General features: G+C 44.4%; 1 protein-coding gene across 1 annotated transcript; it reads right to left on the reverse strand.

Annotated features, from left to right (window-relative positions):
* Positions 1-370: 370 nt before the first annotated feature.
* Positions 371-16,981, reverse strand: LOC107121959 (butyrophilin subfamily 1 member A1-like). Its single transcript, XM_015424978.1, has 6 exons — positions 16,915-16,981; positions 14,371-14,658; positions 6,985-7,089; positions 6,497-6,517; positions 4,904-4,936; positions 371-975 (listed from the first exon to the last, which is right to left on the reverse strand). Exons 1-6 carry the CDS (start codon positions 16,979-16,981, stop codon positions 461-463), a joined length of 1,029 nt encoding a protein of 342 aa, XP_015280464.1. The 3' UTR covers positions 371-460.
* Between the last annotated feature and the right edge of the window lie 564 nt (positions 16,982-17,545).

Raw genomic sequence — 17,545 nt, forward strand, 5'->3', positions numbered from 1 at the left:
CTCCCTGAATTGGTATCATTAAAAATGTGTAAATGGAGTAAGAGCAATAATTTATCTGCTCCAGAACATTTATCCACCACTTCATAGTCAACCCTTTCCTTATAGAAACAAGATCTCCCACCAATTACCTCTTACCTTAAGTGTAGTAAGGATAAAAGTGCCAGGGATGCTATTGAATGGGCAAGGCTAAGGTAGTTAGGCAGGTACAGCTTTGAATGCTATCATATTTTGAACACACCAGCCATTATTCCTCCTTTTTATAGCCAGAAATGTTGTCATTCCAAAAAACAAGCACCCATTCTTCACTGCAAGCTGTAAGTTCACTGGCAAATCATAATGCCTCGTTTTCAAAAACTGCATGAATGGGGGAATTGGTAAGGACATGGACCTACTGGCTCCACCCTGGTTCTAGGTTCCATTTTGTCAAGTATTTCTGTCCAGTCCACAGGCAAGGGAAGCCTCAGGGACAAACTGTAAGCCAACACCCTACCCCGACATGAAGGAAGGGGAAGATCCTCTCCCCGCTGAGAGGGGCAATGGGGAATGTGAAGATGGGGGTCTTGTGATTGACATCGTGAAACGCCACCTGCTTCATCTCATAGTCCAAATAAATCCCAAGCTTCCGGGGTTTCTTCCGCAACGGTAGAGGAGTCTCGGGGACGGTGAGGGCTTGGTATTGGACCGGACACTTTTCTACGGCCCAGATGCCTTCTTTGGGGTCAAGGATGAGCCGCCCTTTCCTTTTCACGGAGTCCCTGGCCACCCCTACTGCCCAGTAGCCCTCCTCTCCCACCTCCACTTCCCAGTAATGTCTCCCAGAGGAAAACCCCTCCCTTCCCAACACGCAGCGTTCCGGGTCGAATCTCTTGGGGTTGTCAGGCAGTCTGTGCCACATGAACCCTTGTATCACGTTCTTGTGGTCTGCAGACAGGATAAGCTCATGGTTCGCTGTGTCTGGATCCAGGGTTATGTTTGCTGCGGGGTGGGGCAGGGGAGAAGAGAGAGAGAGAGGAAATGAAAGTGTAACTTCCACAGTGACTGATGCAGCTCCTCTTGCTAATCAATCATGACTAGAGGAGAGAGCCAAAATGCTGTATGAGAGTGCTGAGTCACAGGAGCATGTAGCATCCGCATTCCTTCCAGGGACTGGACATACAAGTGATGTGGAGCACTATCAAGTCACAGCCAACTTACAGTGACCCCACAGGGATTTTTAGGAAAAGACACACAGAGGTGGTTTGCCATTGTTTACTTCTGTGTAGAGACCCTAGACGTCCTGGGTGGTCCCCCATCCAACAGTCAACCACAGCCAACCCTGCTTAGCTTCCAAGATCTGACAGAAGTGGGCCAGCCTGGTCCATCCAGATCATGGTGACTAAAGACATACAGGTGCCCTGTGCCAAACACTGTTCCATCTAGCATGGTGCTGCTTCTCTGGTTGGCAACAGCTGTCCACAGAAGGGTCTTTCCCAACACTTGCTACCTGTCTTTTAATTTGGCATGGAACATGGATTCCTGTGTTCAAGGTACATGCTCCACCACTGAGTCACACAGCTTCTCCCCTTTAAATCTCTCCCAGAAATGACACTCTCCACCATACGCTCAGTTGCCAACTCCAATATGTGTGAAGGCTGCCTGTCAGTCACTCAGCATGGAGGAAAATTGAATCCAGCATGCAGAGAGCTATGTGCTTCAGAGCCAAGTCATTGATTCATTTGTTGTTGGAAATTTTCCATGACGAGAAACCCTCCTGGGGAATATGTTTCCTCTCATTGTAGTTTGGAATATTCCTAGACTTGCAGTAAGCTGGACACCACCAGTTATAAAAACTATTTCTTTTCAGTTTGATGTAGTTGGTTCTTAGTAGGGCCTGAAGGAACAGAATGTTTTCACAAGGGCTTTTTTTGTAGAAAAAGCCCAGCAGGAACTCATTAGCATAACTGGCCGCACCCAACAGCAGAAACTCATTAGCATATTAGGCCACACCCCGACGGCACAGCTCATTAGCATATGAGGCCACACCCCTGTGTTACCAGAAGTGTGCTCCTCCAGCCACACCCACCTTTTGCTGCTTATTCTGTTTACCTCGTTTGTTGTCAAAACCCAGGGCTTTTTTTGTAGCAGGAACTCCTTTGCATGTTAGGCCACACACCCCTAATGTAGCCAATCCTAATTAGTTCCTGCTGTTGGGTGTGGCCCATTATGCTAATGAGTTCCTGCTGGGCATGGCCAACTCAGGAGCCAGCCGGAACTCCGTTCCTGTGCGTTCCTGCCCAAAAATAGCCCTGGTTTTCACCACTGATAGGAATTGAGGAGTGCAAGAAATGCACCTCCTAGCTGAAACACCTCCATTTTGCTCAGCGGGTCTGGAGGGATGTAGGTATACCCCGATCAAAAATTCTAGCAAAGACGTCGGAGGACAGGATTCAGAGAGGGCCTCAGATGTATCAGAAGGGGGTAAACTCAGTAATGGTTTGGCAAGTGATGGGGCATAATACAAAAAACGATTCCCTTAAGGCTAACAAAAGAGTGTCTGAAAGAGAAAGTGACCTCCTCACTTTCTCTTAGGGCAAGGGACCCAAAGCAAAAGTATTTGCTAGACCGGGGATTTTTCCTCATTTATCTATCAAGAGGTAAGTTTTGGAACTCTGCAAATTCCTGTGTGTTTGTGCAGTTGTATGTATAGTAGGTTTTTGTGTGCCAGGAGAATAAACTGGTTGCTCTTTTGTGTATTATAACACCAGATATTATAGAGCTGTGAACCTCCAGGTGGGGTCTGGAGATCTCCCAGTATTCATTCATTCATTCATTTAATTAGATTTATAGCCCACCCTCCCCACATTGTAAGCTCAGGACGGGTAACAGCATATATGTATTTGCAATTAATGCAGATTTACAATATTAAAAACCTATTACAATACTCAATTTAAAATGCATAAAATCATCATTAAAACAGAAGATCTCCAGACTTCAGAAATCAGTTCCCCTGGAGGAAATGGCTGCTTTGGAGGGTGGACTCTGTGGCCCTGTACTCTCCTGAGGTCCCTCCCCTCCACACCCCAAACCCCGGCCTCCCCAGGTATTTCCCAGTCCAGAGCTGGCAACCCTATGACATTCATTCTTTTCAGGCACTGAATGGCTGCGACGGGAGGGATGATGACACCAGGATTGTGGTGGCAAGCTCCACCCCTAGCTTATACCTGGAAAATCTTATTGGTCCCTAAAGTGCTACTGGACTCGAATCTAGGATATATTAGATGCTGAGTGGTGGGAAAATGAGACCTCACACACAGCAGCAGGGTTTTTTTAATTGAAGGAGGACATTAAGACATTATGCTGGCTGAGACCCTGTTGTATTTCCCACACGGGTTGCATGAATAATACTGTGGTCAGACGACAGGCTTGGCACACCCCTAACTGCACCAGTTTAAGTTGTAGCGGGAAGGTTTGATCATCCTGAGTCAGCTTCACCATGTGCTCGCTCCGTGGTCATTCATCCAGATTAGTACTGCACCTAAACCACAGAGCGCACTGTCTGTTTGGGGTTTTTAAATTTTAAGGATGTGCATATGCGCTCATGTGCTCATCACTAACAACTCAACTAAAAAAGAATCCCAGGGCTGAGACAGAACTTAATGTTTACACTTCCCAACTGCCTTGAGTTCATGACACGGATGTTCAGACCTCTGGAAACGCGGAGTGAAAGCGCTGGCATCTGTAAAAACCAGTCTTTCCCCGGTGTCTGTTAACTCCGCTTCAAAGACGGGGCAGAACAGGCTGCCAGCGTCTAGGGCACGGAAGGCAGATGTCGCTGTCTGATTGTGCTCTTTAAATCCAGCAGCCAACAGCAACTACATTGGATCAAACTGCTCATCTGATTCCAGGTCACCTTACATGGTAAATATGTGATCTCACCACAAGAGGGCATTCAAATACAAGATGTATCTCATCAAACAAAACAAACCAATATATGGTAGAAGTCACCTGGTTGGGTAACTTTATCATCTCAAAAATCAATGTGAAAAATTTGTCATCAGGGAGCAGCAATAACAAGCATAGCTTGTTTTATTTCCTCCACAATGTTTCCCCTGGAATTAAACCCAAACAAATGGGGACCATATAAACCAAGCTTGTTATTCCAGTTTGGTCTTTGCATCTGTTAAACACCATGTATTACGGATTCATGTGGGTAGCCATGTTGGTCCAAAGCAGAATGAAATTTGAGTCCAGCGGCACCGTTAAGGCTTAAATAAAACTTTTTGGTCTTAAAGGTGCCACTAGACTCAAACTGTCTTCTTCCGTTTATTATGCTTATGCTAATTAGTTAATTGCTAATATGCTTATGCTAATTTGCATGGACTGGTAACTTCCATTTCAATGTACCTGAAGATGTGTACGTGCATACAAAAGCTTATGCCTTGAATAAAACTTTGTTGGTCTTAAAGGTGCCGCTTGACTAAAAATTTGTTAAGCATAGCTAAAGTCAAGGGTCCCAAATATGGTATGGCCCCTTCCAACACCTTTCCTGGTGCCCAGCAAGTGTTTTTAGAAAGTGGGCAAGGCCAGGTGGGGCTTTTGGCCAGCAAGACTTCTGACTGGCCATTGGAGATTTGACTGGCTGTGTAGATTTAAAAAATTTGAAAACCATTTGGCAACCCTACTGGCTGTACAGATTTTAAATTTTTTTGCTTTGGCAGCTGCTGCTGCCGCAGCACAATGATCTTCACTGTGTAACTGAAAGTAAGCTGCTACAGCCATTTTGTGGCTGGCACTGCCTCTTTGTGGCTGCTGTTTTGTGGCTACGCCCACGACATTATGTCAAAATCCCAAAGGGGCCCACAAGCTGAAACAGACTGGGGGCTCCTGGCTAAAGAAATAAAATAATCACAAAGAAACTTATTACCTTTCTCTATTGGCACCACCATGTTTCTCCACCCTAAAAGCAAGCATATGAATAAAAATTAGCAGCCCTATGAAAATAGGAATCTTTGCTTAATATTAATATAACAGCCATCATCTTCATGATAAAAGAGGCGTTAGTTCAAAAGAGTAGTTGTCACCTTTCTCGTCGACAAGGCAACAATACCAACAATGTGATTTTTCTATAGTATACAAAAGCAAAGGACATTAGGACATAAGAGACATCATGTTGGATCAGGCCAATGGCCCATCCAGTCCGACACCCTGTGTCACACAGTGGCCAAAACCCAGCTGCCTCAGGAGACCCACTAGCAGGGACAGAACTTCAGAAGCCTTCCCACTGTTGTCCCCTGATCGTGGTGAAATCCTTTCTTTATTGGTGGGTGCTCCATTTTTGCTGCTTGGGTGATCATGACGGGTTGAGGGCAGGTATTTTACTATTGAAGAGGAGGAGGATTGTACAAGAAATGTTCATACAGAGAAAACACCTCACAGACATCGACACTTGAATAGGAACAATTCTGTATAGTGAACTGGGTCTGAAAGGCTGTTTTGCCTGAATTTGATGCATTGTCCAAGTTTGTAATCATGGGCAAGGTGAAAGTAATTTCCAGTTTCCCCTTGGAAAAAACTTGGTGCTTTGAGAGCCAAAACATTGTTTTTTGCATACCTCTTTTTACTTCTGAAGGAATCTGAAAATCTTTTAAAAGCAGGATCTTTGCTGTAAGCAGGGGTCATTTCCTGCAGAAGCGCACAGAAGCGGAGCTCTGGCAGTGAAGAGCCCAGGGGGCGTGCACATGCAACAAGCCCCACCCCCTGCTCCCAGCAGCCCTCAGTCAGAGCAAGAAGCAGTCAGGTAAGTTGCAGAGCCCCCCCGCCCCCCCCGGTCCAAAACAGTCCAGTGGCACCTTTAAGACCAAGTTTTATTCAGGTACAAGCTCTCCCTCCTCTGCGAGGTCAGGTCTGCACGTTTCCCCTCCCCCCCAATAGCTAGCAATCCAAAACAGTTCAGTGGAGCCTAAGCGGTGGGTGTTGCCTTCTGACACACTTCCGGTGACGTCAGGGGGTGTGGCATATCCAAATAAGTTATTCTAATTAGTTATGCTAATGAGCTCCTGCACCTCTTTTTCTACAAAATGACCCCTGGCTGTAAGCCACCGTGAGCAAGGCCTGGTTTCCGCTATTGGAGGTTTTACTGAATCAAATGTTTACCTCAATGCATTTAGACTAGGAGTAATTCTAAGTGGAGTTATAACCTTCCAATCGGCTTAGAAGGATATAACTCTGCTTAAGATGGCGTTTCCCCTTTCCTAGCCTTAATACTTGGGGCTACTACGGCTCAGTGGACTGGAAGAGCATCTGCTTGGAATGCAGAAGGTACCAGTGAAAGACCTCTACCCAAGACCCTGGAAAGCTGCTGCCAGTCGGAGTACTACTCTGACCCTGATAGGCCGATGATCTGGTTCATTATAAGGTACCTTCATGTCTCCCTGTGTAATTTATTGAAATAAATGTGTCTCAGCTACGTATTAGACTGTGGCCCAAATGCTGTATTTTTGAAAAGTTAATCACTTACCAAGCTCTGCAGCGAGTTTTCCTAGAATAAAAGGAAAAGCTGTTATTGCTACAGCAAATGTGAAACTATTCATTCCCATCGTAAGTTATTTGTAGGTAAGCCCTGTGATTTTTCAGTTAGTCTTATGCTAGAAAAAGTAGGAGCGAGATCACAGTCAAAATAATTACATCAGCATCGATAATTCAAATAATTGTGAGTAATCACAAGAATGATAACATGAAATAATTTAAATAATAATAACTAATCAATTAGGAGGAAGCAGGGGGTTAGAATGGGATTTAAAATATAGGAAAAAAGACATAGTTAAAATGTTAAAGGGAAATATTTTAAGCATTCTAACTTTTCAGGATGATAAATGATATATGTGGGGAAAAACATTTCCCCATATATACCATATTTGATATCATATCCTGTTGGGACTGTCACATGGACAAAGATCTACAGTTATTGCCAAATATCTCCTGCCACTTTTCTGTCATAATACTTACTGTTCATTTTAAACAAGTAAGAAATAAAGAGAGCCAGACCAAGTGAAACCACCAGGGATATACACAGACCCGCTATCCAGGCAGGTGTTTTGGGGAAAAGGTCACCTGAAACACAAAAGAACAAACAAACAGATGATTGGAAATCTGGATTTTTTAAAAGGGGGGCAAAATGTAAATCTGGATTTTTTAAAAGGGGGGCAAAAAGGGGGGGGCTTCACAATGTAAAAAGCACCTGGAACAAAAGCAGAAATCAACACATTCTGATGAATAAACAGCTGGATGCTGATTTGGGTCTCCATTCCCATGAACAGTGTGTCTTAAAGACTTTAATGCTCTTTAACTCTTAACTGCTCACAATGAGGCCTGATGCATACGTTGCCACGATGAGAAGAAAATTGAAAAACCAATGTCATTTAATTTAGACTAGAGTTGCTAGTAGCCAGGGGAGCAAAAATGATAATAATAGCAGTTGGGTGGGACATTATTTGATGGTGGAAAGTACCATCAAGTCTTATTCAACTTACGGCAACACCATGGTGGGGCTCCTGGGGGCTCAGCCCCCTCCCTTAAAGTGACAGCCCCACAAGATTTCCTCCCTCCCTTGCCACAGCTGGCAACAGAGGCCACGCAGCTGCCCCCTCTTTTCCCCTGCCAACTAGCTGAGCAGAGAGGGGGACTAAACTTTAAACCCCTACTCTGGAGTTGCGCTGCAGCAGTGGCACCATTTCTCCATTGTATCCAATATTCCCAGGGTCAGATCCTGATTTCCAAAATATAAGAGAGCAAAGGAAAGGGCAGTGGCAGCCACTAGAGAAGGCTGGTCCACAACCCACTTTCAGAAGCCTTTATGAGCCACTGTTTGGGTCCTGAGCCTCAGGCTGGGAAACAGGGCTCTGATACACATTTTGAGATCTGATTGGTTATATTCATTAAACCTGAGGGGGAAGCACCTGTGTATATCACTGACATTTTGATGGTCAGAAAACATGATAATAAACAGCTTTAAAAGGGGATCAGATAGATTCATGGAGGAAAAGTCTATCAGTGGCTACTGGCCATGGTGACTGAGGGGAACTTTCACATTCAGAGGCATGAAACCTCTGAATCCCAGAGTCAGCCCAGGAGGCAACATCAGGGGAAGGCCTCAGCCTCTATGCCCTGTTGTTGGCCCACCAGAGGAACGGGTTGGCCACTGTGTGAGACAGGATGCTGGATTAGATGGACTGGTCTTGTTGTAAGACCCCTATTCAACTCCTGCCAGCAGTAAAGATTCAGACAAATTGGTAAGAAATAATCAGTTTATTCTATTACAGTAGAGGTCTCTCAGCCCTCAGGATGAAAGACCGGATACATAGTTTGCAACTACATTAAATACATTCATAATGGTCTTGCCTCATCAATCTCCCCAGTTAGTACAAGACACCCTATCATATTTCTTGTTAGAATCCAGATGTGACGTCCTCCAGACTGAGTGGCAAGAGAGACTAGATAGCTAGATAGTCACACTGACCTTTCTGCGTGTTTATATTCTTCTGCCACTATCCGCTTTGAAATGCAGATTTAGTTCTCAGGGATCAATTTCCCCTTCCTCTTTCTCTCCCTCTAGGGTTGCCAGGTCTGGGTTGGAAAACACCTGGAGACTTTTGGGGTGGATCCAGGAGAGGGTGGGGTTTGGGGAGGGGAGGGGCCTCAGCATGGTACAATGCCACAGAGTCAACCCTTCAAAGCAGCCATTTTCTCCAGGGGAGCTGATCTCTGTCGGCTGGAGATCAGTTATAAAAGCAGGAGATCCCCAGGCCCCACCTGGAGGCTGGCAACCCTGTCTCCCTGAAGATGTGCTCTCTATCTGCATGCACCAAGAGAGGAACATGTGGTCCTCTCTTGGCACCATGAGGCAGATGGGCCTCTTGCTATCTGTTTCCATCCCTTAGCTAGTAAGTCAGTAATCTATCAGTCTCTGCTCTTTCCTATCCAAAGTGTACTTCTCAAATAAAGAGATAAGTGTTTATTTTCTAAACTTGCAATGTGGCTTTGTGTAGTAACCTGGTAAAGTGACACTCCCACGTTTGTAGCTTTATTCAAGCACTCTGATAACTAATGGTGACTGGACTAACCCCACCAGTTAACCTCAATATTTCTGTCATCCATGCTCCGTTCAGCCTCACTTGTTTGGCCTTCATAGATTCTTTCATCTCAGTTATTTTCTTATCCTTCTCAGTCTGATCCAGCAGGGCTCTTCTTAATAGTCTTGAACATAATTATACTGATTACAATCAGTTACATTTTGTCTTACCTAAAACTAAAAGAAAATAATATTCTATATAGTAACCCACAAACTGAACAGAACATCTCCACCTTTGGCATTCCTTTCTGCTTCACATCTCATTTCCTCACTGACATTAAATCGTTTTCCTACGCATCGCATGTTAAAAACCTAGGGGAGTCTTGAGAGAGTTGTATATGAAATTATGCATGGGGTGGAGAAAGTGGATACAGAGAACTTTCCCTCCCTCTCCCATAATACTATAAGTTGGTGGTAGACAGTGAAGCTACTGAGCAATGCATTGAAAGTACTTCTTTACTCAATGAGTAATTCAGTGGTGGAATTCAGTGTGACTATAGTGATGGCCATGAGCATGGATTTAGACAGATTCATGGAGGAGAGATCTATTAATCATGGTAACTAAAGGAAACTTCTAAATACCAGTGCTGGGGGGCAACATCGGGAGAAAATTTCAGTGTGTGACAAATCACTTGTACAGCTTGTAGCCAGCCAGAACCACAACTGCTGGCTCAGGAGAAAATATGCATTTGTTGCAGCTAGTTTCAAGAAGGTAACGCAAGTCAGTTAAGATAAGGATGTAGAAATGTGTGGATTGCTTCTCCTGCACCTCTAAGGATAATACTATACAAACTGTTTGGATTTGGACCTTGGGAGAACACCCAGAAGTGTAGCGGAAAGAGTCGCGCTGGGCCTTCCTCCTAGCGATTGCTTGTTTAGTTTGTGACTGTGAAGTAAGATGTTTTTTCCAAACGTCCAAGAGTCTCCTGAATTCCTTGACAGGCCTGAAGCTGAATAATTCTTGCTTTCAAACATGGATGTTTTGTGCAGTTGTATAATCATTTATAAGGACATTTTTGTTTTTCATACAGAATGTGGCTCACTGCTGTGGGGGAAGGGAGGGTGGAATAACTAGCTTGAGCAATGGGCCTTTTACCCATTCACTCTGCTTTCCTTCCCCCACCGCTGACTGGGGAAAACTGACAGGCTTATACTAGTTTACTCAACGGGGTAACACAGCTCAGAGAGGGGAATTTTCACTGTTATAAGGACATTTTTGGTTTTCATACAGAATGTGGCACATTCTGCTGTGGGGGAAGGGAGGGTGGAATAACTAGCTTGAGCAATGGGCCTTTTACCCATTCACTCTGCTTTCCTTCCCCCACAAAGAAACCCGCCACTGACTGGGGAAAACTGACAGGCTTATACTAGTTTACTCAACGGGGTAACACAGCTCAGAGAGGGGAATTTTCACTGTAGGAAAATGTTAGCCCAAATAGGGGACCCTCGTATGCATGAGCCAATAATACCGCCCTGAGTCTGCTTTGGCGGAGAGGGTAGGGTATAAATGAACAAACAAATAAGTATACACAAGTGACCGAGTCTGGAAGGAAAAGCAAAGTTTAAATGCAGTAAAGTGGGGAGAAACAATACAGTTTGTCCCAAGGTAGCTAGGTTACACAGTGGGATGTATATATGTTTTGAACTTACATTAAAATACAACAAAAAAGGTAGTAGTTATACAATGACCTTTCAACAACCTTTCATCTATCAATAAATTCATCAGCCCTCACATCTGGTAGTGAATACGTCAACTACACAGTTTTGTTGCAATGCTTTAGTACACCCAAGTTTGGCGTAGGAACATCTTGAGAGCCCTTCCATCTAGTTTCCTGTGCCAAGGTGTCCTGCTCTGTTTGCTGCCTTCTTTGATCTTTGCTTTCACATTTCGTTTCTTGTACGAATCGGCCTGGTCCTGCCACCTGGTCGGTCAGCACATTCCACCTACTCTGGGCCCTTTGTGACATTCGCAAAACTAAACTTAGCTCTATCAGTCCTCCATTTGACATCAACACTCAGTTTAGGAGCATTAAGGTCACTTTCTGGTTCCATCCCATATTGCTTATATTTCTGCTGTAGCATTATGAGCCGATCTTCTGGAATAGTTTGAGATCCTGATAAAACAGTACAACAACAAGCCATAACATGAGGGAAACAGTGTATCCCACAACATACTAAAAATCCCAAGGTCAGAAAGCCGAAACAAGCCAAAAAAATAATTCGGACAGTATCACCGTTTGGCAGCCCTACCCATAATTTACCTCACCACTCGGAGGATGTATCATGGGGTAAAGGTAAAGGTTTCCCTTGCTCAAAAGCCTGTCGAGTCCGACTCTAGGGTTGCGGTGCTCATCTCCGTTTCAAAGCCGAAGAGCCAGCGCTGTCCGAAGACGTCTCCGTGGTCATGTGGCCGGCATGACTAAACACCAAGGCGCACGGAACGCTGTTACCTTCCCACCGAAGTGGTACCTATTTATCTACTTGCAATTTCTTGCTTTCGAACTGCTAGGTTGGCAGGAGCTGGAACTAGAGACGGGAGCTCACTCCATCATGCAGCACACTCGGGTCTCAAACTGCTGAACTACTGACCTTCCACAGCCTGCAGTTCAGCATCTTAACCACTTGAGCCACAACATGGGGTACAGATGCTATATTCTGGATTTCTCTGGCAATATACACACAACATTGCTGCTTTATCAGCGCACATGTTCCCCCCTCCCCCATTGTTTTTGTCAACTGAAACAAATCATAGACTTTTAAAAGGAGGGTTTTTTATTTACTTCATTTAATAGCTTACACTGTTCGGCTCCCCTCCATTTTAAACTGTCAACCACACACACGATTTTTTTTAAAAATGTGATTCAGCCAACACAAAATTTTGACCACAAGGATCTACTCAGAATCCAACTCAAAGACTTCAGTCAGAGGGACTTACACTCCCAGGAAAGCTCTCTTAAGGTGGCACCAGCCCAGGCACTCTCTGCCTTAGCCGGTTGCAGTCACTGATAGGATTCCCTGTGCTTTTAAGGGCATACGAGTAAAATGCATCCTCCTCACGATGAATCGTCAATAAACTTGTCTATCGCACGACACTGCCGCTCTTTAGTCTGGTCTGAGTGGTTCCTCCCCTCTCCGGCCACCCCAAGGAAAAGAAACAAAAGCACCCGCTTCTTAGAGGGGTTGGGCTGCCTTGCTGCCTTCTGTGCAGACGAAAGCCATGGCTGCTGTTTAGCAGCTCCAAGATGAAGTCTTCTGCTCGGTTTGCTTATTGTCCTTCAAGCAGCCCGCGCCTATCCCCTACGCGGGCACAAGCACTGCCGGATTTACACATAAACTAAATAAACTACAGTTTAGGGCCTCGCAATCTGCTAGAGCCTTATTTGTCATTTTAAAACCCTTTAATTATGTAATTATACCTGTGATTTTGTAAACACATCCTTTATTATTATTTTTAATAAAAATTAAAAGACAATATATTTTCCAATATTAAAAAGGTGTATATATTTTAAATTTTTCTGAGACCATCTGATGTAATTTAAAACAGTAGGGGGCCTCTGGGTTTTGTATAGCTTAGGGCCTCAGCAAGTCTAAATCCGGCCCTGGGCACAAGTTCTGCCGCGCCTGCATCAAGCTTAGCTGGGAAGAAGAGGAGGGAGACTTTTCATGTGTTCAGTGCGGAGGAACGACCCAAGAGGGACCCTTCAGACTCAATAGGGGGCGGCTGGGGATTGGCGAATATGGTGGAACTGGTGAAATATCTGAACCTGGAAGTAGCAGAAGCCTCGCCGGTAGCCCCTGAAACTCTTCTGCCAGGAGGATGAGACCCCCATCTGCGTCAGCTGCAGGGAATCCCGCGACCACCAGTTCCATCGAGTACTTCCCATAGAAGAGGCTGCCTGGGTTTATAAAGTAAGATATTGCTGCTCTGAGGAGTCAGGATGATGGCAGCCACGGTTGTTTCACGTGTTTTCCGTTTCACAGAGAAAGTCACACGCTCTGATTTCTTCCTACTATAACAGCCTAGCGCGGCAGGAGGCGGAGGGATTCGGTCAAAGAGAGGTGAGGTAGAGGAGAGGATGAATTCAGTTCTCCTCACCCCTTTGGTGTTAAAATTCACCCCGTTTAGGGAAGAATGTAGCACACAAATATGGCTGCCGTTGACGAGTGCTTGAAATGGCCATGGTTTAGGGTTGCCAACTCCAGGGTGGGAACTACCTGGAGATTCCAGGGATGGAAACCTGGGGAGGGGAGCGTTTGGGGCGGGACCTCATTGGTATATAATGCCATACCCTCCAAAGCACCCATTTTCTCCAGGGGAACTGATTTTTGTCATCTCCAGGACATGCTCAAGCCACCCCTGGAGGTTGGCAACACATACCACTGTTTCAGTTTTATGTATGTATTTATTGAAGGTGACTAACACCAATGGAATAAAACAATGCATTCTAAAATAGTCCTTCCCTCCTATAGTGGTGGACAAGTAAATAAATAAAAAAAAATAAAAGTCGTGGAATTAATTAAAAAAACACCCACACCAGGAAAGGGGGGGGGGAATCTAAATTCTCAAATGGGTTCAAGAAGACCAGTTCTTATGAGGCTTCCAGATTCCAGTATGCAGTTCATCTGCCACATATCTGGGAACACCAAATGCTGAGTTATATATATCAAGGAAAGGCTATTTACCATTCTCCCCAGTGGATATCCAGAGGAGCTTACAACATCATTCCATTTTCTCTATTTTATCATCACAAGGACAGCCCTGTGGGAGTAGGTTAGACTAATACTTTCACACATGCGAAATAATGCAGTTTCAGTCCACTTCAGTGACTGTTTAGTTCACACAGTAAAAATCTAGTTGGAAAGTGCACTGAAAGTGGATTATTTAGGGTGTGTGAAAGCGCCAAAAGGTCACCTGGCCACTTCTATGGGAGATTGGGGACTCAAATCTAGTTCTCCCAGATCCTAGTCTGATAATCTAACTACTACACCATGCTTTTCTACATCATGGCCAGCATATAACCATCCCAGAGTCACATTCTTAGCTTATAGTCACTCTAACACTTAAATTTGTATGTCAAAATGGTAACCCATTTGGAAGAGACCACATAAGAACTCTTTGCCATCTTCATGTGGTTTACTCTCTAAATTTGGTATTCAGCGACAACTTTGGCTGTCTCGCTGCTCACCTTTGACTCTGTTCACCTCAGTTGAGAGTCACAGGCCCCCGTGTACAAAATAACTGGAAGCATTTGCTGGAAACTTACTTGCTATATGAATGGTTGTTTCCTTTTCTTTGTTAAGAAGAGTGTTCCTGACCACACAGGTTAAGTTCTGATTTGAACTCTGTGTGAGGATGATTTCATTCTGCACTTCAAAGAGCCCATTGTCCTTCTGGACGTTTCTTTCAAAAAAAGAAGACAGATTTTTCCCACTGGCATCTTTCCACAGCACCTCAGGTTTTGGGTACCAGCCACTGGACTGACAAACAGCTCGGATCCCTGCTTTCTTATAACCTGCGATGGAAATGAAAGGAGCAGGGCCTGAGGCTAGATCTGGGACAAAGAAAGAATCAAATTAATATGCAGATTCATAGATTCATAGTTGCATCAGTCTGTTCAAAGTTGAACTAAAAGATAGGTCTCAAGCCTGGGAAATTCATGGAGATTTGGGTGCAGATCCCTCCTCAGGCTTCACCTTCAAAATCTTCAGGTATTTCCCAATTCAGAGCTGGTAACCCCATTTAGTGACACAAAACTATTCCTCAAAGAATCACTATATTTTCATATACACAATTTGTAATAGGCTTTTTAATAACATAAAGTATTCCTCAAAGAAACACTATATTCCTCCCATATAACTTCTTGTATTTTCATATACGCTGTTATATAAATTTGTCCAAATGTCTTGGTGAAAATGTTTATAAGCTGTTATATGCAAGCTGTTATAACCAGGGAATGTGACAACCCTCTAGGGCAGGGGTGTCGAACTCGTTTGTTATGAGGGCTGGATCTGATGTAAATGAGACCTTGCTGGGCCGGGCCATGTGTGTCATAAAATGTAGTGCCAGGTAGTGGAGATACAAACTTTATAAAGGACACAGACAAACACAGTTAAACATTTTTAAAACTTTAAATAAAACATAAAAAATGTAATGCCAGTGCTTTACCAAACTCTCTCAATCACACAGGAGAGGCTTGCCTATCTACCTCTCCTGTGTGACTGAGAGAGTCTGTGATGTAGCAGCAGCAGAACTGGAAAAGGAAGCAGGAAACAGCCAGGGCCTTGCAGGCCAGATTGCAGCCCTCCGAGGGCCTGATCTGGCCCCCGGGCTGCATGTTTGACACCAATGCTCTAGGGCAGTGGTGGCGAACCAATGGTGCGGGTGCCAGAGGTGGCACTCAGAGCCCTCTCTGTGGGCACGTGTGCCATTGCCCCAGCCAGGCCCAGACCATCATTAAAGTGTCAAATTCTCTGCCAAATAATTTTAAGTAAATGAAAACATTTGGGATTGCTTTCCTTACTTTGTTTGGATCATCTTAAGTTAATGTATGAGTTGTTTTTTCTAAAGTAAAACCTCAGTATTCAGGTTAAATTGCCGTGTTGGCACTTTGTGATAAATAAGTCGGTTTTGGGTCGCAGTTTGGCCACTTGGTCTCTAAAAGGTTCGCCATCACTGCTCTAGGGTTTCCAGGTAACCTAGAGTTGCTAAGAGCCTGAGTTGCTAAGAGCCTGGGCGTTGAACAGCGATCACTGCGGGTGTGGAGGGGGAGGTATTTGTGAATTTCCTGCATTGTGCAGGGGGTTGGACTAGACAACCCTAGAAGTCCCTTCCAACTCTATGATTCTATGGGGAAAAAATCCCTGTCCCTCGAATAGAGGTTCAATGGGATGTTAATTTACTAGATGATTTTATGCCATGAAAAGTTTCAACTGCCCATTTCCCCACACTGTCCTGTCTCTTTAATAGAGGCTTTTTCTTCTCCAGGCAACTGTAAAGATGGGTTGATTTCGCACTAGAGCTGCCTCGCTGTTGCGCTGCCATTTGCCCCAGTTCTGTTGGTCAATTTCACACCTGAAGCCGCACGACTGATTTTGACCCGTGGCTTCGGCCGATTTCCTCCGCAGTTTCATTGATCTGTTTTTTGAGGATGAACGAAACTGCGGAGGAAATCGGGCGAAGCCGCGGGTCAAAATCAGCGGCGCGGCTTCGGGTGTGAAACTGACCAATAGAACCGGGGCAAACGGCGAGGCAGCTCTAGGTCTCAAAGAAGTAACAGCCTGGCCTGCTCCTTTCCTTTTAATAGAAGGTTGAAATAAAACACTTCAAAAGACACTACTAAACCGGATGGCCTACTAACTGCCACAGATCAAACTAGTATTAAGGGGGAGGAGCCAATTCAGTGACCGACAACCCTCCAACCACCCTCACCTCTCATGAGCTTCCCTGGCCTAGGCCATTTTCCTCACACGCTGCTTCTACAGAAGTCAAGGCAGTACGTATAAATATCTCTGCAAGGCACTGCCCAGACCCACACACATTTAAGCATCACAGAGCTGCTGCATCTCACACCTTCAGACCATAGGCTGAGGTCTGCAATGCTCCAGGGCTGCCAGAGACAGAAAGCCTACAAGGAATTTTGGTCTGATCCAGTAGGTCAATTCTTACATTTTCATTCCAGGTGTTGTGTTTTTTTTTTTTTAATTTCCAGAAGACATTTGTATCTAAATGTATTAATAGGCAGAGGAAAATAAAATACTTGAGTCAGGAACAATTGGATTTTTGTCAAAGCCCCCTGTAAGTTTCTTACCTGGGCCTACGCTGTTCACAGGGAAAACAATGAAGGGAAGAATGAGAACAAACAGGAAGGAACTCATTTCTGGATCACAAGAGAAGCCAAAAGTTTTCAGTTTCCTTGTTTTTTTAATTCTAACCACCAAAAGAGAAAACAAACACTGTAAAAAAAAGATACAAATGCTGTAAGTAATGCTCTTTGGTTATGTTACATGGTCATCTCTCTTTATATTTTTGTGTACAGTTATATACATAATTATAATATATTCCTTTACCTTATAAGTGAAGAGGAACATCATCACTGATATCCTGGGTATCCTTCAGTTTCCTGTTCCTTTGAATTCAAGTTGATTCTTAACTTTTCTCTTCCTCTTCATTCTCACTTGGTTGTAAAGCCCTCGGTCCCAAAGTTTTAGACCATCAAAGAAAGGTCAGACAGTTGTCACAGATCAAGAGTCTATAAGTCATATTCATCTTGGCTGGTCCTTATGCTAAGTCTACATAAGGAAGAACAAAGAGAAGAAAAACTTGTTTAGGAGCCCCCATCCTCTTGTTAGATGTTATGCTATTCTTCTAACGTTCACCATCCCTCGGCGCATTATCAATGGCCAACAGATGGGCTGGCCAAACTGGAGGGAGGCCAAGTG

The sequence above is a fragment of the Gekko japonicus genome, unplaced genomic scaffold (genome assembly GCF_001447785.1).
Source record: "Gekko japonicus isolate JY-2015 unplaced genomic scaffold, Gekko_japonicus_V1.1 scaffold2045, whole genome shotgun sequence".
NCBI classification, from domain to species: Eukaryota; Metazoa; Chordata; class Lepidosauria; order Squamata; family Gekkonidae; genus Gekko; species Gekko japonicus.